At 39.9% G+C, this 25,870-nt stretch overlaps 1 protein-coding gene across 6 annotated transcripts in view; it reads right to left on the bottom strand.

The window, feature by feature from the left end:
• PRELID2 (PRELI domain containing 2) overlaps nt 1-25,870 on the bottom strand; it is a 67,720-nt gene that overhangs the window by 10,809 nt on the left and 31,041 nt on the right. For all 6 annotated transcript variants that reach the window (XM_055332749.1, XM_055332750.1, XM_055332751.1 and 3 more), the window contains one exon: nt 23,107-23,212. In XM_055332749.1, coding sequence (XP_055188724.1) covers nt 23,107-23,212 — 106 coding nt within the window. The remainder of the gene's footprint in view (nt 1-23,106; nt 23,213-25,870) is intronic.

Raw genomic sequence — 25,870 nt, 5'->3', positions numbered from 1 at the left:
CACTGCCAAACTCTCCCCATCTGTCTAAATTAAGAATGCCACCACTTACCCAGCTGAACACTAATTGACATAAGTGAAGACTTTGAGGTTTGCCTTGGGAATTGAAAGACGTTATTTATTGAATCAATTATGTTCACAATGTGAGAGTTGATTTTTCTTTCCCTTTTTCCCCCCTCTCATACCACTTTAGTCTTTTTAAGGAGAACAGTTAGAAATAGAAGGTGGGGAATGGGGGCAGAGAGAGAGAGAGAGAGACAGAGAGACAGAGAGGAGAGAGAGCAACCTATAAAGTGAATTTAGGAGAAAAAAAAAAACCTAACAGGGAGGCCAAACCATTATTTAGTACCTCTCTTTAGTATGGAGGTACCAAGTAAAAGCCCAATCGATAGAGTCCTTTCAAATAAAGTTCCAATGCTTAAAACTCAACCCCTAGGAGATCAGGCTTAAAGAGGCTAAATTTACACCACTTATCACACAATGATGCCTGAAATGCAGAGCAAACATTAAGTGAATCCACCTTTATAGATATGGCTTAAAAGCTTTTTGGGCTGACAAACCATAAACCAGCTTGATTTTATTATTCCTTTCCCCTCTGAGATTTTTTTTCTATTACAAGGCTATCTTTCTCTATTTGCCAATGTACAGATAAGTGAGCCCTCTCACAGTCTCATTTCCCTAATACCAACACTGCTGGCCAAGCATATCCCCACAAAGATGTCCCAGAGTCTCAAGGATTCAAAAACACTTCACCTAGCCCCCACCCTGAGTCTCTGAGAAATAGCTGATTATTTTGGGAAACAGAAAAGCTTGTTTGAAGTGGAACTGAAACAAATTGGAACTAAAGGTGGCAAGATCCAGACAGTATATTTATTTTGTTCTCCAACCGATGCCTTCTTAAGAAGCCCTGATTCACCGAGGAGGTCCCAAAGAGAGAGATATTAGACTTTATAAAAATGGCAAAGTTCTAAAGCAGTTCTCAAAAGACGAGTCTATGGGGTGCTCTTAACTAAACAAGAACTGTTCACCTAATTATCACAATGATAAAATGGGTGCAGAATCTGGCACACAAAAGGTACTTGATGTTGATGGATTACAAGACTGATAAACTGATCACTTTCGAATGCCAGGCTGATGAGTCTGAATTTTAGCATTACCGCAGCTTTCTGTCCAGTAGTTAGTATTCTTCAAAGTGCAATGGAAAAGGCCAAGATAACAAGGGCTGCCACGGGAGATGAAAGAACAAAACAAGGAAAGAATAAAGAATGAAAGTTTAAAAAAAAAAAAGTGGGAAAGAATGATGTGAAAAGAATTTGCCAGCAAAGGCTGGACTTAAAATGGGTCCCGAAGAATCTGGATTAGTCAAGAGTTTAGAAAGTACAATAATGTCAAATGCTGAAGTTCACATTATGAAACCACTCACCCTTTGATAAAAACATTTCCATCAAGTTTATACCTCACTTCTTTTTCTAATTTTTTTTTCATTCAGTTGGTTTACATAAAACTTTCTTCAAATCTTTTCATTTACTCTGTGTAGAATCCTAACAGTATGAATAAAAGGAAAGATAAGAGTATGTCTCTCCCTGCTTCAACCCTCCTAGGGTGTCCCATTGCTCTTAGTATAAATGCACACTCATCATTATGGCTCCAGGGCTTTCCTACGCAGCTCAGTGTCCTGCAGATACACAGGCCTGCTCTCCATTCATGCAACATGCTCAGTTCCCTTCCCCTTTCATTCACTGTTCCCTCCAGCAGGAACATCCAACTGGCTACCTCCTTGCAATACTGAAATGTCAACTCACCCAGCACCTCCTCAAGGATTCCTGACTGCCCTAGACAGCCTGGATCACACAGCTTGTCCTACTGTCTTTATAGCATTCATCACTAAAAAAAATTATCATGCTTTTTAAAACATTTTGGACTGTCAGCCATCCCCTCTCCCCGATAGGAAAAAAATTCCAGGAGATGGGAGAAACATGTGGCCAGTGCACTTTATCTGTGGGGAAAAAGGGAGGAATCTGCATCCAGTTTTCTCATCAAAAGGTAAGAGAAATACTCCTCAAAGCTTCTCCAGGAAGATATCTTTTGCCCAATAAAGCATCTTTTAATCTAATGTAGGTTAATTCTTTTACATTTAGGACTTCCTCATCCATAAAACTGAGATAACACCACACAATAATAATCAAAATTATTGGCACATACTGCATGCCAAGCACTGTGCTTAGTGCCCTACTTGCAATTAGCTTATTCTATCTGCTTTAGGGGATTATTCTCTCTCTCTCTCTCTGTCTTTCTCTCTCTCTTTTTTTTTTAGAGGAGATCTAAGGTTCAGAAAAATTAAGCATCCAGACCAAAATCCACAATAAAGGAAAGAGTTGTGATTTGACCCAAAACAATCAGGATTGGGAGTCCAGGATTCATGATGTTTCAGCATGGGGGGTGGGGGGGCTGAAGGCATAAATGAGACTACATATGTGAAAATGTCTTAAAAAAAGAAAAAGAAAAAAGAAAATATCTTTTATAATGTTGGGTACACAGCAGGAGCTTGTTCTTTCCTTCCCTATTTACTATGTTCAAAAAGCCCGTACTCCCAAATTAAATGGCATGATTTTTAATATTGGAATCAATATTTAATCACCTCTACAAATTATTTTAAACACAATGTTTTTCAAGTAGGAATATCTGATAGAATGTATGACTTCAATGTAATTTTCCCATAGTACCTAATGAACTCTTGAATAAGATTCATTTTTATTTTGATAAGTAACCCAAAATCTTTAGGTATAACTGGAGAACATTAACTGATATAATAATTCAGATGTCCGTGTTTCCCTTTACAAAACTCCTTCTCTCCTTAAAGAGAATATTTAATCTCACAATTAGTAATGGAAAAGAATACATTCCCAAATGATAAAATCTAAAAACGGGAAAGGACATTATAATGTCTAGTCGAGAGAGAAACTCTACAAAGAAGTGAAGGGAAGGGGGCCCTCTGACTTAAGAGAGGTGTCCCAGGATCAAGTATCAGGATGAAAGATTACCAAATCATCTCCATACTGCCAGTTCTCAAATAAATTCTGACCTGGCATGAATATTCTAGTAACTAAAAGGCACTTAGGCATTGGTGTTTTCCTATTTTATGAAGTTCCTTCCCCAACATTCCAATGAAACCCCATTAGGTCTATTTTCATTTTCAGGTTTTTTTTTTTTAAATGACCTATATGTAATTTTATTTTTACTCCCTTAGACTTCATGTAGATTATGGCTTTTTCACTACTAACTGTTCAAGAGACCAGCCTCCTACCTAGTGCCATCCATGACATTTCTGACAAATGATCTTCTGTAACCTGCTTAGAAACCTCCATTGAGGGACACCTGGGTGGCTCAGTGGATGAGATTCTGCCTTTAGCTCAGGTCCTGATCCGGTGTCCTGGGATCGAATCCCACATCAGGAAGCTTGTAGGAAGCCTGCTTCTCCCTCTGCCTATGTCTGTGCCTCCCTGTGTCTCTCATGAATAAATAAATAAAATCTTAAAAAAAGAAAAAAATCTCCATTGATGGGAGGCTTTCTACCTCTACTCCATCTGTCACTCATTATAAGACAGTCTTCCCAACACTAAGGCAACACTGCCTAAGTGCCTGGCACACTACAGAGTCCAGCACCAACTCTTCCTCTTAACAAACTAAAACACAACAAAGTTCCTATCAATTCCTTTTATTGGCATTTTTATCAAATTTAAGCTCAGTCATAATTTCGCCTTGTTTCTTCCCTGTTCTGAAAGATAAAATGATTGCCAGCATACTTGTTGTCTCCAACAGAATCAATGAATCTACTATGCCCAAAAAATTCTTTTATCTTTGATCTCTCCCCTTCTCTTCACCCATATCCACATCAACAATTTTCCTTACATGTGACGCCAGCCTACACGTCTTCAAATCTCATGTGTCCTCTCAAGAAAATATAATTTTCCAAAGCCATATTTTAGTCAAAAACCCATTACATCAAATCTCACCAACACTGAGGATAATGGGCTTGAGCTACATGACCTCAATTAATCCTCTCAACAGTCCCCCAAGGTAAGACAAGTTCACTCTCCCCATTTCCAGGTAAGGAAACCGGGCCTCAGGGAGAAAAGTAACTTGCTCAGGTCACAGAGAGAGTACGTGACCATCCAGGAATTTAAACCTGATTTTCTCCAACTCTTGCCACAATGAGTGTTTTCCTCAATGAGTTTGTTTCTGGGCCTGTACAATGTGTAGGAGGAAGAAAGCACACATGCTCCCTTGCAGGACTGCTGGGAAAAGTCACTGAGGCAACATATAAAGCTATAGACACATGACACTTTTGTCAGGCATTCCCGCCCATTCACCCTGGGGCCTTTTGAAAAGCAGCTACTGATTTCTTTGTGGACCCAATTGTGACTAGGAGCCCCTCACCATGGGACTCCCACAACCAGGTACCCCCAGTCCAGTGGATTGTCAGTGACCCAGAGGAAATGTCAGCGAGGGCTCACCTCATGCCTGGATCAGACCTCACCAAGCACATTCTACTTCATCTTCACTCTTCTAAGAGTTACCAAAATTTCTGTTCGATGACACTGGGTCCAGCATGGTAAACCAGCCTTCTCCAGGTCAAAGAATCTTCAGCAAAAGGAAAAGAACTAGAATCCAAGTCACAGGAAAGAACTGTATATAGAAAGACAATGGCCCAAACTGTGTAAAGAGCCTAGATGTCCATCGACAGATGAACGGATAAAGATGATATGGTATGTATGTGTATACATATATATACATACACAATGAAATATTACTCAGCCATCAAAAAAGAAATCTTACCATTTGCAATGATGTGGATGGAACTAGAGAGTATTATGCTAAGTGAAATAACTCAATCAGAGAAAGACTATTATGATTTCACTCATATGTAGAATATAAGAAACAAAACAGGATCATAGGAGGAGAGAGGAAAAAGTAAAACAAGATGAAATCAGAGAGGGAGACAAACCATAAGAGATTCCTAACCACAGGAAATAAGCCGAGGGTCGCTAGACAGGGCAGAGTAGAGGGATGGGGTAACTGGGTGTTGGGCATTAAGGAGGGCATGTGATATGATGAGCACTGGGTGTTTGTTTTTTTTTAAAGATTTTATTTATTTATTCATGAGAGACACAGAGACACAGAGGGGATGCAGGCTCCCCGCAAGGAGTTCGATGTGGGACTCGATCCTGGGACCCCTGGATCACGCCCTGAGCTGAAGGCAGATGCTCAACCACTGAGCCACCCAGGCACCCTGAGCACTGGGTGTTATATAAGACTGATGAATCAATAACCTCTGCCTCTGAAACCAATAATAGACGACATTTTAATTAAGTGGATTTAAATAGGAAGGAAGGAAGGAAGGAAGGAAGGAAGGAAGGAAGGAAGGAAGGAAGGAAGGAAGGCAGGCTACTGCCCTACTAGGCTATGCCAAGCACATTATAGGCCTGGTCTCATTTAATCCTCACATTCAATGTACTTCAGTGACAAGAAGAAAATGAGACTCAGAGAGGCTCAGAAACTTGACCAACGGCACCTGGCTACATAAGGGTAGAATCCAGATTCATACCCAGGTTTTCATGACTGAGCTCACAATACACTCCCACCTTAAAAAGGGAGAGTTGCAGGGTTCTCTTCTCAAATCACCAAGTGACATGTTGCCTTAGGCACAGTCCTTCCTGCCATCCCAAAGTTATTTCCAGCTACAGCTGGGTAATTTCCATTTTATCTATTTAGGGGAGACAAGATCACATGCAATTCCTGAAACTGCCCAAAGGATAAAAGCACCTCACCACACCTCCAAATGCCCTTCATCTTCTGTTGACGCCCTCTCGTGAACTAGGAAGCAGCTGGAGGACAGGCGTGTGCACAGGAAACATTTCTAGTTCGACACGGTATCTGCCAATTGGAATTCCTTGGTTTTACCGAATGCCAACTAGTGAGGCAGTTACTTCCCACAAAAAGCTTTTCATCATTTCTTGGGGATACAACCTGGCGAGGATGAATGAGACATAAGGTCACAGCTTTGAGTCGAGGGGCTGTAACAAACATTAGTTACAGAAAGATGAGGGCTCACCCTCACTCCCCATCCTTCACATCACCAGTGTGATGACAGAACCATGAAGTCCACACCAAGTATAACAAAGTGAAGCCTTTTAAAAAATTTCAAGCATTTAATGTGACAAATTAACACGAACACTCAGAACAAAAGCTACAAAAAAGAACTACATCATAAAATCACTAGATGCAAATAACATTCTAAAGATAAACTACCTGCTGTTTTGAAGAGTCAATTATCTGCAAAGGGGAGAAAAAATACCACGTAGTGCTCACAGATGCAAATATTCTTGAAAATCCCCAGCCATTATCCCCATTATCCCCCATTATTATCAAATAATAGACTGATAAAGAGAAAGAGTGAAGAAATGGTTGTAATAACACAGTTGATACTCTTCAAAAATTGCTCTATTTCAATTGCTAACTAAATGGAAGCATTATTGGTTAATCCCTAGGATCTTATCCTTTCTATTGTTTGGTCCCAGATATTCCTTCATGAATTAATAACTCCCACATGGGCGATGTTCTAAATCTACCAGCTGCCTTGAATGTTTAACACTGTAATAAAATTCTTCCCTTGGATAAAAAAAGCTAAGGTTTATAAAAAAAATACATTCATACATCCCTCACTTGGTGAACTGCAAAGGTGGGACTCCTTTTAAGTAATAATCACTTGTAAACGATGCTGGCTCTCTCATTCTGAGACTGAAGCAAAACCCTCTAGGCTCAGGCACACCTGATTCACACTGTTTGGAATTTGGCCAAGAAATTCAGGTTCCCTGGGAAATCATTTGTTAGACTGGCTCAAGTGGAAAGGGGCGAGCTGCTCGAGAGTGAATTAGGAGGGATATGGAGTCTAGTTCATCAAGTACAGAGACTAAGGGTCTGACTGCCTCATGGGAATATGGGTTTACTGCTCACCACTTGTGGGATTTTGGGCCAGTTGACTTACCCTTCTGTCTCCTCATCTATAAAAATGGTCATAACAGTACTTACTACAGAGCAGTGTTCAGCAAATTGAAGGAGGTGTAAGGCACATAAGGTCCTGAGTATGATGCCTGGGGCACAGAAAGTGCTCAATAAAGATGACCTATTACTACCTTTCCTATTACCCCAGAGGCTAAAAAGTTTGGCTGCTTTTAAGGCTATTTTAAAAAATAAAATAGGACAGAAACAGGAACACCTGGGTGGCTCAGTCAGTTAAGCATCTGCCTCCGGCTCAGGTCATGATCCCAGGGTTGTAGGATTGAGTCCCACGTCTCTGCTTCTCCCTCTCTCTCTCCCAGCCACTCCCTGCCAGATTGTGCTTGCTCTAATAAATAAGATAAAAATCTTAAAAAAAAAAAAAAAAGGATAGACACAAAGTTCTAGCAGATTCAGAAAATCATACAACAATATGCACATCTGTTCACTAATTCAGTAGATATTTGCTGAGCGCTGGCTATGTGCTAGGTACTAAAGCTAAAGCGGTGAACCCACACTGATGCCTTCTGTTCACTCAGGAACACACAGAATCATGGCAACAGTCACTTCAGGGAATTGTTTTTTGTTTTGGGGGGGTGGTTCTTTAGATTTTATTTATTTATTCATGAGAGACAGAGAGAGAGAGGCAGAGACACAGGCAGAGGGAGAAGCAGGCTCCCTTTAGGGAGCCTGATGCGGGACTTGATCCCAGGACTCCAGGATCACGACCTGAGCTGAAGGCGTCAACCACTGAGCCACCCAGACATCCTCAGGGAATCGTTTCTAAGGTAATGATACAAAATATAAAAGAGTCTACATATAAAGATGTTTCACTTGGTCTCGATTCCAATGGGACACCTGGATATAACTTCAGTGCTCAATCCTCAAGAAACAGGGAAATCAATTATTATAGAACAACTTAATGAAATATATGTAGTCATTAAAATGTTGGCTTAGCGGTTTCTATAGTTGCTGTGGTAGGCATTTGTGCTATAATATTTCTTGAAAAGAGCAAGACATGAAATTGTACTTATACTGTAATTATGACTTTTTTAAATCTGCATATAAAAGACTGAAAAGAACATGCCAATTTGAGCTATAGTGAGTGGCAAGAGAGTTATCATTTCTAGAGTATTTAACATGTGCCAAGATATTTTAAGCACTTCTTTATACTATTCCCTTTTATTCTCCTGCTCCGAAGGTAGGTACTAACATTGGCATTTCACCCAGAGGCTCGATCTGTACACACCCTATGAGAATGGGCCCTGAAAATTAAATTCAGGTTCCAGTGACTCCAAAGCCAGACTTATCATAACCACTAAACATCTGCAGCCTTAATAGGAAAACTAACTTTTGCTTATAACTTCCTTGCACTTTTCTTTTTAAATAATAACTAATTATTTGCAGTGTGCCAAGTCCTATCCTGAGCATTTCATGAATGTAACTCATTTACCTCTTACAAGTAACCTAATGTAGTAGGTTCCAGTATTATCCTCACTTTACAGACAAGGAAAATGAAACTCAGAAAATTAAGTGGCTTACTCAAGGTCACATAGCTGATCAGCACGGGGCATTCTGCTAGTTTTCAAAGAGAGCTAGGGCAAAAGAACATATATGGCTCTGCTGAAAATATATAATTTAAAACATTTATGTGCAGGCAGCACGTATTCAAAAACATTTTAAATAAAACCTTAATATTTTTTTGTTTGATTACAGATTGAAAGTGTCTTTTGGGGAGGAGTGCAGCCATTTTTTAAATTATGAAATACTAGAACATATCAAGAAGAAAAGGGAATAGAAAAACTAGTAAGCTTTAAAAAAAGTTTAGTATCTTATAAAGTAACAAAGCTACATCCCCACCAGAGACCACTGATTGAGAACAATTTTAATTAATAGCCTTTAAATTCTTCTTAAACTGGTGCCAATTTGAAAGGAATAAATTAACTCTCAAAAACCCACCATTTTCCTTTACTAAGCAAATTCAGAGAAAAATAGTTTAGCTAGAATCTAAGGAAGAAAGCTAGACAACAAACAATGGGTCAAGAGGTACCTGGGTGACTCAGTAGGTTAAGCGCCTGAGTCTTGATTTTGCCTCTCAGGGTAGTGAGATCAACCCTCCTGTTGGGCTCGGCACTGAGCCTGGAGCCTGCTTATGATTCATATTCTCTCTCTCTCTCTCTCTCTCTCTCTCTCTCTCTCTCTCTCTCTCGTTCCCATTCTGCCTCTCCCTCCCCCTTCTCTCTCAAGGAAGGGAAGAAGAAAGGGAGGGAGAAAGGGGTCATATCCCAGGCAGCAAGTAGGATTCCAAAGAAATGGAAGGTGACAAAGAAATATCATCCTAACAAACCTGGGTTCACAAGCCACAGGCTTCTTTCTTCCTTACCAGGCAGATACTCCAGCCTTCTCCCCTTCTCCTGCTGGGGCTTTGCCTGGTACCACAAGTCCCACAAAGGGTGGGCACCACCGTCATTCAGCAAGAGATGAAATTCTCCCACAGAGTGGGGAGACAGAAAAAGAAATCCCCACTGACAGAGGAGGAAGAATGATCAAGGGAAACAGTTGGACACCTCAGAGAACTCAGAGAGCATTTAATTAGTATGCTGCAGGGCTTAAGCTCACAACCGAGTTTAACTATTGGATGTACCTTTAAGGAATTAAATTACCTTTGCAATTCAAGTTGCTCGACCCAGAATTCTGTATTAATTCTTGATCTGAGAAGCCTCAATGACATTTTCCTGGCCTTGTTGGTCAAACTAAAAATCTTAATTTAGCACAAAGAACCCTGCTGAATTCAAGTCCAGTCCTATAATAGATTAGATCCACAAAAGATTTGTGCCTCAAATGCACTTAATCCACACAATCTGCAGACACAGCTCCAATTTTCCCAGTATTTCAATGCCACCTGGCCAGAGCTGTTTCAGTTTTCAATTCTGTGTCTGCCTTAGGTTTTTATGAGGTATGTGAAGATTTATGGTGGCCACAAATACCTATTTTTCTCATTGTCTTTGTTTTTGAATTTAGCGCAACTGAGTGGGAATGCGAGCTCAGAAAAGCAATAGGTTTGGTCGGAAATTCTATCGAGAACAGTGGGGAGAACATGGCTCCCAAATCCCCAAAGATTCCTGGGTCGGTGTGAGAGTAAAGGAGCATCAGGAAAGCAAGCATCACAGTGTTAGGGAGACAACGACATTTTCTCCATGTTCTGACAAGTATTGACTTCAAGGTCATCTGACTTCAAGGTCATACCCCCTGCTGTCCTGTCACCTCACCCAAGCTTTTAGGGGGAAATGATTCTGTCCTGCAAGTCAGGGAGTCAAAGAGTACCTCAGTTAAGAGGATGGGCTCTGAAGTCAACACCTGGAATTCTAGGTCTGCCACCTGCAGCTGATGACCCTGGGCAAGTAAACCTCTGTGCCTCCACTCCCTCATCTGTAAACCGGGGAGGGAGGTGGAGAGTCACTGGGAGAACTCTCTCACGCGGAGTCACGAGGAGAACTCACTGCTCATAAAATAGTGCAGTGCTTGGCTCAAGGTAAACACTCAATAGATTATAGTTAATATTAATATAGTATCTGATTTTCTCCAAATTTCCAGAACAGTCTGAGTTTTCAGAAGGCATGGATTAAAAATAAGCCAACCTATCTATTATCAGTCACCAATACCTCAAAGACCTCTACAACACCTATAAATCTTTGTAATACACAGTTTATTTAGTTCGCCTGAACAGGACTATAAAATGAAATTGCAACACCCCTACCACATGTTTACCATCCACTCCCTTGCTAACTAGTGTTTTTTGAAAGCATGTCTATTATTTTAAAATATTTTACGGCTACCACCTCAACCCTTGACCATCTACCTATTATATGAATCATCTCTGATGTTGCTAGACCCCCATTTAGCTTAAACTCCTGAATTTTTATGCTGGCTTAAAGACTATCAGAAAAAAATAAAAATTAAGTCTTGGTATTTACACACTGAGGGAAAGGAGGGACAGCTCCAAAAAAACCCCACAACATGTCAGAATTGAAAACAACCCTCCTAGTCTAGTCCAATCCCCAATTTATAAAAAATGATACTGAAGTTCAGAGCAGTCAGTCCAAGCAATGTGGCCACTGAGAGCAGCCAAAGCAGGGTCACCACCCAGGTTTCCTGAATCTTGGCCCCTGCTTTAGATGATGTGCGGAGACATGATTCCTGATCACTACGCAAATAACACCAGTGACGCATCTCGGGGTCAAGAAACCACCTTCTGGGGCAGCCCAGGTGGCTCAGTGGTTTAGCGCCGCCTTCAGCCCAGGGCGTGATCCTGGAGACCCAGGATTGAGTCCCACGTCAGGCTCCCTGCATGGAGCCTGCTTCTCCCTCTGCCTGTGTCTCTGCCTCTCTTTCTCTGTGTTTCTCGTGAATAAATAAATAAAATCTCTATTAAAAAAAAGAAAAGAAAAGAAACCACCTTCTGCCATTTCAGCTAAAGCCTAACTTCTCAGGTTCATCTAGTTTTACAGAAGGCAATGCCCCACAGTTGCAGCTGGCCCATTTCAGGGATTCCCCAAAGTTTTACCACTGAGCAGTCTATCACAACCCTGTTGAATTCCAATGAGCCATCAAGGGATTCTGGATTCCTAAATCTCATGGTTGAGGTAAAGGCATTGACTTAACCTCAGGGAAAGGACCAAAGACTGTTCTCACTCACAGAATACTCATTTTCACTGAGTGGTTTTCACTACAAAGGCTACATTGCTCAGGACTAAAACTCTAGAAATAGCAAGACAAGCTGAGCTGATGGGGAGGGGATAGATATGTAAGAAGAGGGCAGTTACTATTATCATTTAACTACTATTATCATTTTGAAAGAAGTTGTTAAAAATCAGAATTCCTGGTAATATCCTCACAGTATCTAATGAATAAATACGGTGTAAATTAACCTATCTGAGTACTCAAGAGTAGGATTAAAAAGTATTATCAACAGAAGTAAATTGAGAGGTAGGAAATAAACTCTCTGGAACCAAGGACAGAACATAGTTCATCAATTCTTTCAAATGGTTCAAGTAATGGAAAAAATCTTGAAAAGATTCACATAACCAAGAAGGAAATACAAGTCTCCAACATACAGTCAGCAGAATATTATACTGATGTGCCTATGTCATACTTGTGACTTTTATTTAGAATTTTGAATGACAGTTTTATCTGCTGTCTCCATCTCAGAATTATTGGGTTTTGAAATGTCCACTCTATTTTAGGGTTGTGACTACCATACATGGGTGTCTACTAGACATTCATTTCACAGATGAGGAACTGAGCAGCTCAGACAACCAGTCCGAGGTAACACATTAGCTTGGGGGAGGACTGAAGTCAAACAGCTAGTTAATGACAGAAGCATTAACTTTCAGTGTCTTCAGAGGAAGAATCAGCAGACTAGAGAGCTAACAATTTCATTTCCTCTTCACAATAATCCTATGGGGGTAGAATAACGAACGCTGCTTTCCTAATGACAAATGTAAGTTCTAAGAGGTTAGGTCCTTCATTCAAGTCACACAGCAAGAAAACCAGAAATATCCGGTCGGCCTGCAGTGAAAGCTACAAATTAGTAAAAATTCTTTTGTAAGGAAATTTAGCCATTTGCATCAAAGGTTTTAAAAATGTGCACACTCTTTAACTGAGGAAGTGATGAGAAATACACACAAGTATTTATACTCATGGAATTACCACAACATTATCTATAATGGTGAAAAAAAAATAGAAACCAACAATAAGCAATTATGCCAAAAGAATTATGAAGGCATCAAAACTCATGTCTTCAAGGCAAATGTTAATGATATGTCCATAAATGAAAAAGATGGGCTAAATAAACAGAATAATCCCAACTTTGTCTTTCAAAAACTACCAAAGGTACATGCGTACATATGCCAACATACACAAAGACACACAGAAGGAACTAAATTAAAATGTTAAATGTGGATACACTGAGTAATAAAATGACAGATCTTTAAAAAAAACATAACAAGTCATATTTAAAGCACCATAAACTGCTACAATCTGAAATTTTTGTTCAGGTAAGTACCTAAGAGGGCATATTATAAAAATGATCTTATCAGAGAACTTCCATTAGACTAGTAATTCTTGAAGTTTCTCTATGTGCCAGCTATATTTCATATACGTGCCCTCATTTAATCTTTAAAATAACCGTATGAAGTATGGCCACTATCACTCCATTTTAGAGATGAGAAAAATGAGGGTCCAGGACGTGATACGTGACATCTAGGAAATAAAAAAAACCAGATCATGAACCAAAGAGCACTTCTCTAAAGCTTCACATTTAATCCTTATGTTAAACACGTTTCGTACTGAATAATTATGGGACCCAGGAAATTTAACAAAAATCCCCTACCCCTGGACAAGCAGAGCAGGACTAACTCCATTTTGTGCTACACCCGCCATCTCATGTATAACCCTCACATGACCTGCTTATTGCTTAAGGCACTCCCCCACCCTAGTCTAGCCGCTGAGCACACCCTTATAACAATGTAACCCTGCCTTTTGCCCAATTCTGACCAGAGTGATAGGCTAGTTCAAATGATCACTATAGGGTAAATTGTGATTCAATTGGCCACCTGCATGTGGACCGACATGACTGTGCAACTTTCTATGTGTGTTACAATCTCATTAGCCACTGGCCCCTATAAAGCTGCTACGCCTCTTAGCCTCAGGGTCCCAGTCCCTGCTCTGCTGTGTGCAGTATACTTGGACCCAAGCTCGAGCTTGTAAATAAACCCTCATGTACTTGCATCGGTGTCGGCTCCTTGGTGGTTTCTCGGATTTGCAATCTTGGGCACAACATAATCTTTCTAAAGGCAGAATATACTAGGTTCAGGAACTGATGTCTGGTTCATGATCATCAGGATATCTATAATTTTTTTTAAAGATTTTACTTATCCATTCATGAGAGACACACACACACACACACACAGAGAGAGAGAGAGAGAGAGAGAGAGAGGGGCAGAGACACAGGCAGAGGGAGAAGCAGGCTCCATGCAGGGAGCCCAATGCGGGACACAATCCCGGGTCTCCAGGATCACGCCCTGGGCCGAAGGCAGCGCAAAACCGCTGAGCCACCCAGGGATCCCCAGGATATCTATAATTTGCTTCAAAATACTGCAGCACACATACACTATAATATTATGGTACATGTGTTAGTTCACATCATACACCAGGGACAGTAGGTTGTCCCAAAGCACCTTTCGGGTTGGGCTATGAGCATTTTAATCAGAAAATTCACTCCCCAGAAACTTCAGTTACCTTTATGATTGAAAACAGCAGGGGCTTTGTTAACTGGAATAAGGAATGTTAAAATTGTGACTTTTCACTGGTAATATTAGCGACATCCTAGTGAATGTGAGAGATGGACTCTCAATAGACTTGAACCTAAGTTCAGGGATCAGCTCCAATTTCGAGATATACCTGTCCTTGCACAATGAAGGTCTAAGAGTCTACCACCAAGCCCCAACCAACTTTAGGGATGGCACCGAAGTTCATGCCTAGATGGTACTCTGACCACCCACTGCATCAGAAGATTTGGCTGCCTGATGCTATCCTTAAAACAGTTGAATCCTTCCTTGGGAATAGTGTCAGCTCTGCTCTCTGTGAGCTAGCTGTTTATGTAGTTCATGGTCAGAACATCCAAAAGGACAGAGACTTAATCAGATTTATAAAACAGGTAAACTATTTTGTACCTACTTAGAAACAAATGGTTAACAAAATTTGTGTTTGTGTTGCAGAACTTTTTTATAAGCTGGCAGTAAGGTTGTGAGGGTGCAACCCTTACCAACTTTTTTTTTTTTAAGATTTCATTTATTTATTCATGAGAGACACACAGAGAGAGACAGAGACACAGGCAGAGGGAGAAGCAGGCTCCATGCACGGAGTCCGATGTGGGACTCATCCCAGGACCCCAGGATCACACCCTGAGCCAAAGGCAGACACTCAACTGCTGAGCCACCCAGGCGTCCCCTCTTACCAACTTCTAATTATCATTAATTCCCAATATGTACCATAAAGAATTGGCGACTTGGCATTCCATTCAGCTGAGGTCAGTACCGTAGGCAGCGCTGATGCTGCTCCTAGTGAGCCAGGCCTGCCTTGTTCAATCCCCTTCCCTTGAGTGCGGGCTACATCTAATGAACACAATACAAAAAATGAAATGAATGTCACTCCTATGATCAGGTAACAAGAACTATGGCTTCTGCCTTGTGAGCAGGGCAGTCTCCTGCCCTTTCTTGCTTGCTGCCATGTTGTGAGAACCCCATATGGCAAGGAACAAAGGGAAGTTGTTAAAATCCTATCAGGAACCATATGAACACATTTAGAACTGAGTCTTCCCCATAAGAGCCTTCCACGGATATCACAGCCCCAGTGAACCCCTTGATTCTATCTTTGTATGACCCCGAAGCAGGGGACCCAACTCGCCATGGCCAGACTCCAGATCCACAGAAAATGCGAGACAATAAATATGTGTTGTTGTACACAGTAGAGTGTGGGATAATGTGTTACACAGCCATAGATAACCAAGATAGTTTGCAAAAATGATGCAAATAGTAGCCAGGTTTTTCAAATGTCCTTTTGGACTACTACATATAGTGTGTGTGTGTGTGTGTGTGTGTGTGTTGTGTAAACTGTGTGTGTACACATATATACATACACACACATTTATATATACTAGTATATACACAAGAATAGTATCTTCTGTCTCAGAGAATTATATTCCACTATTAAAATGTATTTTTATAAACACCCTAAGGAAACAGCATGTTCAGATATCTTTAGCTGTAGCGTGTGTAGGCCAGACCTTCTCTAAAGTGATGTTCAAACTGTGTGACTTGCCCACATTGTTTCAGTGACAAGTATTTCACATGCTGTTGAATTCAGCCTCTCTCCACTTCAGCCTCCGGATCAACACAAGAATAATGATGGGACTAATAATGGGGCCTTGCCAGGAGAGTGGCTAAGATAACAAATTATTTTATTACACATTGAAAATATATTTCACAAACTTAAAAAAAAAAGAAAAGAAAAGAAAATCCTCTAAGCAAATGCATAATGAGAGCTCTGCATTTCCACAGCATTTGCAGTGTCTCCAAGCACAGAGACAAGTGGGCTAAAAAAGAACACTTGCATGACAAGAGTGTTATCATCCACGTTATCTCCTAAGCCTCTCCCAGAAGAATAAAACAGGAAATCTGCAAGAACCATGTGGGAGTTCACCAAAAGGTTCTTACCATTTTGGTTTGGAATATTGGGGGTTGAGGGCCAGGGGGATTGACTGGGGATTGTTTGGAGGTGGAGAGATGGAGACAGTTACAACCAGTGTGGTATGAAGCATACTTTCTCAGTGGGAACCGTATCAACACAAGGTGACAATTTGTTTTGGGGAGTGAAAAATACCTTACACTTTGCATACATAAAAGCAAAGGTATAATATGGTACATAAGCAGATAGTCAGTATATCTGTGGTATTGGTATTTCATTGGAAGGGGTAAAAATAGAAAAAAAAAAAATTCTAAAAAGGCTCACTGGGTATGGGTGGGTGATAATGGAGAAAAGGTTGAAAACCAAGACCCAAAGGCTACCTTCCCCAAGCTGGGAAGCACCTGCAGAGCCACACATGCCCCGGAGACTATCCTGATCTCTCTGTGGTGTCCTTCTCCTAGGATCCCTGAGGTAGGACTTGAGTGGCCTGGGCTCCACCCACCTCTGCTTCACAGCTGTTGGCCATTCCCCTAGACTGCAGAAATGTGTATGAAGCTTTTCATGTGTCTCAGACTTCCTTCAATTCCTGTTTTCCTTCAGATCTGTTTTCCTGATTTGTTTTTTGAACGTGCTTACTTACCTCAAGGCAAGTTAAAATATGTACTTAGCATGCAGTGTGCTACTCGTCTACGGTACTTTTCAACACTTCCAATCCATCATGGATCAAAACTGTCCACCAGGACATGAAATTATGATAGAGAGACAAAGACTACGGTAGCATCAAGAGACAACTGCATGCTTCTCAGACTCAGGAAGGCAGCATATGGCACGCTCACTAGTGTCACCAGCCAAGAGTATAGTATATATAGCACCATTCTTCTGGACAGACTTGAGAAAAATATGTAGTAATGGTACAGTCCATTGCTGCCATGGACAAAGACAGACTGCTATCTCAGACTTTTAAGCAGCTACTCAAAAATTTAAACAGAATTACCTTATAATGAAGAAAAAGAATTGAGAGCAAAGACCTGAACAGATATTTACAGACAGATATTCATGGCAGCCATTATTCACAATAGCCAAAAGGTGGAAGAAACCCAATATCCACTGATGGATAAATAAATAAATAAGATATGGTATATACAAATAATGGAATACCATTCAGCCTTAAAAAGAAATACTGACCATACTCTGACATTGATAAACCTTGAAAACAATATGCAGGGGATCCCTGGGTGGCTCAGCGGTTTAGCACCTGCCTTTGGCCCAGGGCGTGATCCTGGAGTCCCGGGGAATCGAGTCCCACATCAGGCTCCCTGCATGGGGCCTGCTTCTCCCTCTGCCTGTGTCTCTGCCTCTCTCCTCTCTTCTCTCTCTCTCTCTCTCTCTCATGAATAAATAAATAAAATCTAAAAAAAAAGAAAAAAAGAAAACAATATGCAAAGTGAAATAAGCCAGAAACAAAAGCACAAATATTGTATGATACCACTGATACAGAGTACCTAAAGTAGTCAAATTCACAGAGACAATAAAATAAAATGGTGGTTGCCAGGAGCTGGGAGGAGTGAGGAATGGGGAATTATCATTTATTTAATGGCTACCAAGTTATTATTAGGAAGATGAAAAAGTTCTGGATTTGGGTGGTGCTGACAGCTGCACAATACTGAATGTACTTAATGGCAGTAGACTGTGCAATTAAAAATAATTAAACTGGTAAATTTTATGTAACACATATTCTATCACAATAAAAAATCTTTAATATAGTTTTTAATATTTGGAGTGGGGGGGGAATCAGGAGATCTTCACTGTAGGTTTACCTCTACGTCTTGATTTACAATTTTGGCAAGTCAAATAACATATGGAACACTCATGCTTCCTCTTCTCGAACATTCTGCTTCCCAAACTTACAGATCAACACAGGGACTCAAGAGCTGATCCCCCATTGTGCCCCTAAGAGTCAGAGCCGGAGAGTCTGTGTGTGTGTCGTGCTTGAATCTGGATTTGATCAGAGGCTCAAGAAGTGAAGGTCCTCCCATTGAGAATCCATAATTCCCTGAACTTTCCAACTTATGGATAACATTTTTCCTCTCATCTTTTGTATGTTACCAACCACACCATTCCCAACATCACCTTCACGTGTATGTTTTCTTTTTACTGAGGCGCAACTGGCATACAACTTTATATTAGTCTCAGGTGTACAACAGAATAATTTGATATTTGTATATACTGTGGTTCAGTTAGCGTTCATCACCATACAGAATTACAGAATTCATTTTTCTTGTGATGAGAGCTTTTAAGATTTACTATCTTAGCAACTTTCAAATATGTGATACGGCATTCATTAACTACAGTCATTGTGCTCAGCAGGGAGTCTCCTTGGATTCTCTCTCCCCCCTCCTCTCCCCCCCCCCCTCGGTCTCTCTCACAAACAAGTAAATAAATCTTTAAAAGATAAGAGGTAATTTGGGTAATGTATACCATACGTAGTGCTTCGCATCTAGGAACCCCTTCTAAGTACAGTTGTTATTTCAATATCCTTCCCAGCACTGATCATAGTGCTAAGCACCGAACACCAAGTGGGGCTCAGTAATTCTCACCATCGACAGTGTTTATTCATTGCCTGTCAGGCTTTCTACCCTGAGTTAGATACCTGTGAAGTAAAGCTGTATAAGCTTTACTCCACTCTTGTAAATTCTGTCTCTTTCCTAACTGTGTCTCCAGAATCCTACCCAATGCCTGACACATTGTTGATTCCCAAAGTATTTGTGGAACTACACTTCTGAGTTTAAGATCCAGTGTGTGTTCATATGACTTTGAAAAGAAACAAAAACAAACATAACCACAAAAGTATGAAAGTTGGATGTGAGTTGGATTTTTTTTAATTCTTAAAAACAAAAAGAACACCTTATGTATATTTGACCTGTGTTTTTTCAATTTACTGAAAACTTTCAAGCATAGTTTTCATACCTACTTGTGGGGATGCATTAAAATTCCCACCTTGTTGACAATAAAACTTAGGATTGGGACGCCTGGGTGGCTCAGCAGTTGGGCGTCTGCCTTTGGCTCAGGGTGTGATCCTGGGGTCCTGGGATGAGTCCCACATTGGGCTCCCTTACAGGGAGCCTGCTTTTCCCTCTGCCTGTCTCTGCCTCTGTGTGTGTGTGTGTGTGTCTCATGAATAAATTTTTTAAAAAATCTTAAAAAAAATTTAGGGTCTGAGGGATAAAGTGATTTTGTGCCACAGTATAATGACAAGGGGCTTTAGTGGACTAGAAATTAGAACAGCTTCCATTTCAAAAACATAGTGGTTGACTTGGCTACCAGGGGGCAATCCCCATTCTCCTGCCCACATACTTTCATTCTAAGAGGAAAGTGAGGTCCTTTCTGAGTAATATATGAAAAGTCAGCAACTGTGTCAAAAAAGCCCCTGAACTGCAAGTCACCTCAGAGTGGTGAAGGGAGGAGAGGAAAACAAATTGTGGAAGGCTCTGGAGGAACACAAGTGACCTCACCTTGGGGATCCATATCTAGGGCCAGCTTCTAATTTACAAACACAGAGATATAAACTTTGTAAGTGCCTCATTGTGCTTTTTCTGGATAAAAATAGATATCAGATCCACCTTTACCTCTACTACACAGCCTTAAGGATAAAGTCCTAAAGTGAAAATTAAATCACCTAAAACACTCTCATGGTAACTTCCACAAAAGCCATTTATGCAGGCTCAGCTGTGAAGGTTTATCACAAAGTTAGGCTGATACCAGAAAACATCACTACTTGGATAAAAGGTAAAAGACAATCTAGCACAAGTGGCTCCTAAAATTGAAAACCTAACTCATTAAGCCTCTTAAAAGAGAAAAAAAAAAAAAAGAGGAAAGTCAGAAAAGGCAAAACCTAGTAGGAAAAATATATTCTTACTTCTAAGCAGAAGTAAGATAAAGGAGAAATTAGTTGGGTTCCTCACTTTAAAAATTTAAAGTCACTTGGCGATTTCCAGATAATATTCATCAGAAACCAACTGAAATGTAGCTGTGCATTCTATCTTCTTTCTGCTCATTTCCACATAAATGTAGGAGCACTACACAAGCTACTACAGGCTGAGGGGAACTGGGATTAAGATGTATACACCCTCTCTCTGCCATCAAGAACACAGAATCTATTGTGAGACTATACCAGAAACCTTGGGGTATGGACACATCCCACCACCCTTTTCCCTGGGAAGTGACCCATCCCAACCCTGACCCACATAGTCACAGCCCAAGTTGAGCCCTATTCGTAAAACTCGACTTCTGTCCATGAAAGGACAAGAGTCCGTTCTGAAGATTTTGGAAATGAAGGAAATAAGCAGACAGTCTCTTTGTTGGCCAGAACTCTATGTAACACACACACCTGGACATGCTCTACAGTCTGTGGAGGAGAGAAAGAAAATAAAACAGATGCATATTCTTATATTCTTATATAGTGCTGAAAAAGGAATATTATGGGTTTCTGGCACCTCCTGTCCCAGGGCAGACCATTCTGAAGCCCACCTGCTTCATCACCCTTGTACCTTTACAGTGAGCTAAAGTAGTTTCTGTTACTTGCAACCAAAGAGTCCTAATTAACTACAGAGGGAGTAAGACCACCATAAGTGTATCTGATACACAGCACAGCGCTAAGGAGGCAAACATTCTGAGTCATTTATCTGAACACATCTTGCACAGTAAAGGGGCAAAGACTTGTTGTAAAAGATGGCGATGTGAGTCCAGACTCTACCCTCTGCCACTCCCATGACCTTGAGTAAATCCATCTAGCCCAAGCTTAACACAGTGCCTAGCACAAAGAAGGTACTCAGCATATATGTGTAAGAAAAAGGAAGGCAGATAAACAGCCAACCACATATTAGGTGCACTTATCCCTTCAAGACATTTCTCATCAATATAAGGGGACTAACAGTGTCTACGCATCTCACAGGATCAGAATATATACAACCAGTGTATGGTTAAAAGTCATTAATAGGTTCAGACTGATGGACGAGCCAAATATAGACCTGCCTGAACTAATCAAAGAATATTTATGTATCTAAAGCAAGGGTTGGAAAACTGAATAGCCCACAGGCTAAACCCAGCCCACCACTTGTGTTTGTATGGTCCACAAGATAAGAACGGTTTTTACAAATGAACACTGCAATTTGATGGTAGGAAGCACTAACTTTGAGTCACAATTTAGCTAAATGTTATGTTCCCCCACAAAATAGAACACCATTTTTCTCCTTTGAAGAACTGCATTATAAATAAAATTCAATTATCATATTTTTAATTTTCTCAATGAGAAATCTGTGGAAATTTGTTTCTCTCTTGTTATAAAGTACCAACATACTATCATACATACCATACAAAAGGCAGTTTGCCTTTTGGCCCACAATTCCTAACATATTTACTATCTGGTTCTTTACAGAAAAAGTTTGTCAATTTTGATCAAAACAATGTACAAGAAAACTGACTCAGGGATATAACAATGAAATTATTCTTCTCATCAGCCCCATTAATTTTAGCCCCATTTGCAGAAACATGCATACTTTGCAATATAGCAGAAAAACCTGCAGTCACGTCTGAGTGAGTAAAGGTCACATCAGACCTTCCAGAGGCTTGGCTACTTCACAGCCAGCTTAAACAGGCCAGGCCAGTCTATGCACCTCTAGGCCAGGAACACATCATTAATCTTGACGGTATGTTTAGGGGGTACAATACAGGATCACTTACTCATGGTCACCCTCAGCCTCCCCAACTACCCACGGTCCAGGTTCATTCTTGAACCTAGACTTGCAAAGGGAGAACAAAGTTCATTACCCAGAAAATCTGAGTCCATTACAATATTCCTTCAGACCAGCCATTAAACCTACTATTAAAACTACTGTTCCACAAATAACAGCCATTAAACCTACTGCCATTAAACCTATTATTACCCAAAACAAAACGAGGTAACACATGCATAGCATTCGTCCTGAGTAAATCTTGGAAGTAAGTGATTATGCTCATCACAATTAATAACAATTGAAAAGTACAATATTATAAATAAAACAAGGTATTGAAAATGAATTTGTCACTAATTCAAAACGCCTGAAACAGATATATACTCAGGCAAAAGGAACAGACTTTATCCTAAAGAAGCTTTGAAAATAATGCTGTGAAGGCAAGAAAATAGTAAATCTGCAGCTCTACATTAGACAGATGTTAAGACAGATGTAAAAGTAGACTAGCACTACTTAAAACAGGGTATAGACCTTAAAACTATTCGGCGGCCTCTGAATCACCTTCATGGAAGCCTAAGCTCCCACAAGAACAGCGTTTGAAAACCACAAGAATTGACAACCAGGAGCTCATATAAATAGTCACTTAGGTTTGTGAGGATAAAATGAAATAAATAAAAAGTGTTTTTTACAGTGAATGATACTTAGTAAATGCTCAATAAATATCAGTTATTACCTTTTTTATGAAAAAGTTGTCTTCATACTGTATATATTGAAAATATAATTATTCATTCTAATTATATCTCTTAATTAGACTAAGTATTTTCCATATTATTACATATTCTTCACTGGCATATTTTTTAATTTAATGGGTCACATATGGCACTTAAGTTTTACTTTGAATCGGATTTATGTAGTAATTAGTAAACATAATTATTTTTGCATCTATTTGCTTATTTTTGTTTGTTTATTAAGGCATTTTTTTTTCATGATGTCTGCTCATGAGCCTTATTCAATAACCCAATGGGAATCTCCATGGTTTCTTAAAATGAACGTTGGTTCAAAGCAGAAGCAAGCTTACCTTCTGGGCTCCTTGTCTTAAGAATGTGCTGGCAAAAGTTTCCAAAATGCAGTTGAGAAAGCCAGCCCCTGTGATTGAAATCCTCCCTCTCTGAATGAACTCTGTCCTGTAAAAAATTTAAAAATTAAAAGATTTTTAAAAATCTTTGATGTCATTCTACGTTTTGGATATTTAAACTACAGAAATTTCCAACAGCATAATTACCACTTACAATCAACACAGAACAATATCTGTAACAATTCAATAATTGCCTATTATAACAAAAGTTTTGTTAAAAAGAGTTTATATAGTGGAACCCTGGGTGGCTCAGTGCTTTAGCACCTGTGTTGGGACCAGGGCATGATCCTGGAGTCCCAGGATCCAGTCCCACACCAGGCTCCCCGTATGGGGCCTGCTTCTCCCTCTGCCTGTATCTCTGCCACCCCACCCCCCCGTGTGTGTCTCTTATGAATAAATAAAATCTTTTTTTTAAAAAAAAGAGTTAAGATAAGCAATTATTTTACTCAAAGAATATTTGTTTCATGTTGCTAAAGTTCTGATCACACACAGAAATAATTGTAACTATGAGAGGTGATGGGTGTGTTAGCTAACCTTATTATGGTAATCATTTCATAATACCTACATATATAAAACCATGTTGTATACCTTAAACTTACAGTATGTTACATGTCAGTTATATCTCAATAAAGCTCAGGAGGAAAAAGTTCCACACACTGACTGGCTACTGTACACTAATCACCTCACCTAGTGCTAGAGACTCACAGAGGAGAAAAGTCTCTGCCTTCCAAGATCCCACTGACTCATGGGAAAGACAAATAGGCAAGTGGCTGAGTGTCACACCAGCAAAGAAAGGCAAAACCATTCCAATCAGGAAGACCACAAGGACTCAGGCAAGAGAACATGAAGAAACAGAGAATGTCTGAGAAGCCACAAATTATCTGAAAAAGCCCAAAACTGACTAAGGAGCTTAATAAATTCTGTTCATCAGAATGACCAGGGCATAAGGTGGGCATGAGAGATATTAGGAGAGGAAGAGACTAAAGAACAAATGGAGACCAGATTGCAAATTGTCTTCTCATGCTGAGAAGCTAAGACTTGATCCTGCAGGCAATGAGGACTCCCCGTCTGAGGCCACCAAGTCACAGGTACAAACAGTTACATGCACACCACTGACTAAATAGCTTGCCACCCTTTAATGCTTTTAGACAATCTCCTATTCCCCATTTGCAACAAACTCACTCAATGAGTTCAGCAAGCATTTGCTATGTGAATAAATTCATTAATATTACATTTCTTTACAACCAAAAGTGTTCAACAAAGAAAATATTTCCTCTATTTTCTTCTATCTCTATGGAAAAGAGACAGGAGCCATGTCTCCTGTATGTGTATTTGGGGGTTTGTGTGTGCATATATAGATATATCTATATAGATATATAGATATACAATATATAAGTACATTTCCTCACAGTAAGAAAGATATTTTGAGAAAATTATGGATCCAAAAAGCTGTGATTTTGGTAAAAAAATACTTATAACTCTTATTAGACTGATATGATAATTTCTGATTCTCTAATAGCAGTAGCCTCCACATTCAGATTGTGCATTCTGTAAAAGGAAGCCTTCAGCTCTCTTACACATACACACACATACACACACACACACACAGTTATCCTAGCCAATCTGACATAAATAGTCTAAGCAAATAGTCAGTCTAGGCAAAGCAGCTTCCACCTCTTAGATTTAAGCCTATTTAAAATGATTTGTTCATGTAAAACTATATCCTAGTGACACTAATCTTTCCTGTCTTTATTCCAGATTAGTCAGAGTAGAATTTTACAGTGATTTTAATATTTAAAAATGAAAAGTTGAGCAGTCTTACACTCCTGGGAGAGATAAACTCTTCAGTCCTCAAGGCAAGTGTAGGTGAGGGATTAATAAAAGTCTCTCTAACATCATATTCTAACCAATATTTCTTTCTGCTACTTTTGGGAGATGTAAGTGCTCAGAAAAGCATTCTCATGGTTTGCCCACATATCAGAGAATAACAAGGCAGTAAAGCAGGGTCATGCCCTTACCATCATTGAAATGAGTTTATCCTAGTATATTTTAAGACTGCTAGAGAAGGAAATGCTGCACTTTCCCTCAATAATTCATTGACAAAGCACATCATTTTCTTCTTACTATACATAGGCAACCTAAATCCCGCATCCTAGATAAGCGTTCTTTTAAGTTCCCTGGCAAAACATAGCAGGTTACAAAACAATATACAGTTTAATTTCAGCTCTGAGAGAGAGAGAAAGAGAGAGAGAGAGAGAGAGAGAGAGAGAGAGAGAGAGAGAGAGAGAGAGAAAGAAAGAAAGAAAGAAAGAAAGAAAGAAAGAAAGAAAGAAAGAAAGAAAGAAAGAAAGAAACGAACAGAGGTGAAATATGAAAAGAATCTCTGGACATTAGAATTATAGGTGATATTTTTTTAATCTTCTTCCTTTTACTAATTTTCTATAATATATACTACTTGGTAATCACCAAAAGTAATAATAATAAGGACCCAAGGATCATTTTTTTAAATAACTTTATTTTTTATTGGTGTTCAATTTACCAACATACAGAATAACACCCAGTTCTCATCCCGTCAAGTGTCCCCCTCAGTGCCCGTCACCCATTCACCCCCACCCCCGCCCTCCTCCCCTTCCACCACCCCTAGTTCATTTCCCAGAGTTAGGAGTCTTTATGTTCTGTCTCCCTTTCTGATATTTCCCACACATTT

Source organism: Nyctereutes procyonoides, unplaced genomic scaffold (assembly GCF_905146905.1).
Source record: "Nyctereutes procyonoides isolate TBG_1078 unplaced genomic scaffold, NYPRO_anot_genome, whole genome shotgun sequence".
Lineage (NCBI taxonomy): Eukaryota > Metazoa > Chordata > Mammalia > Carnivora > Canidae > Nyctereutes > Nyctereutes procyonoides.
This window is presented reverse-complemented; position numbering and strand designations above follow the sequence as displayed.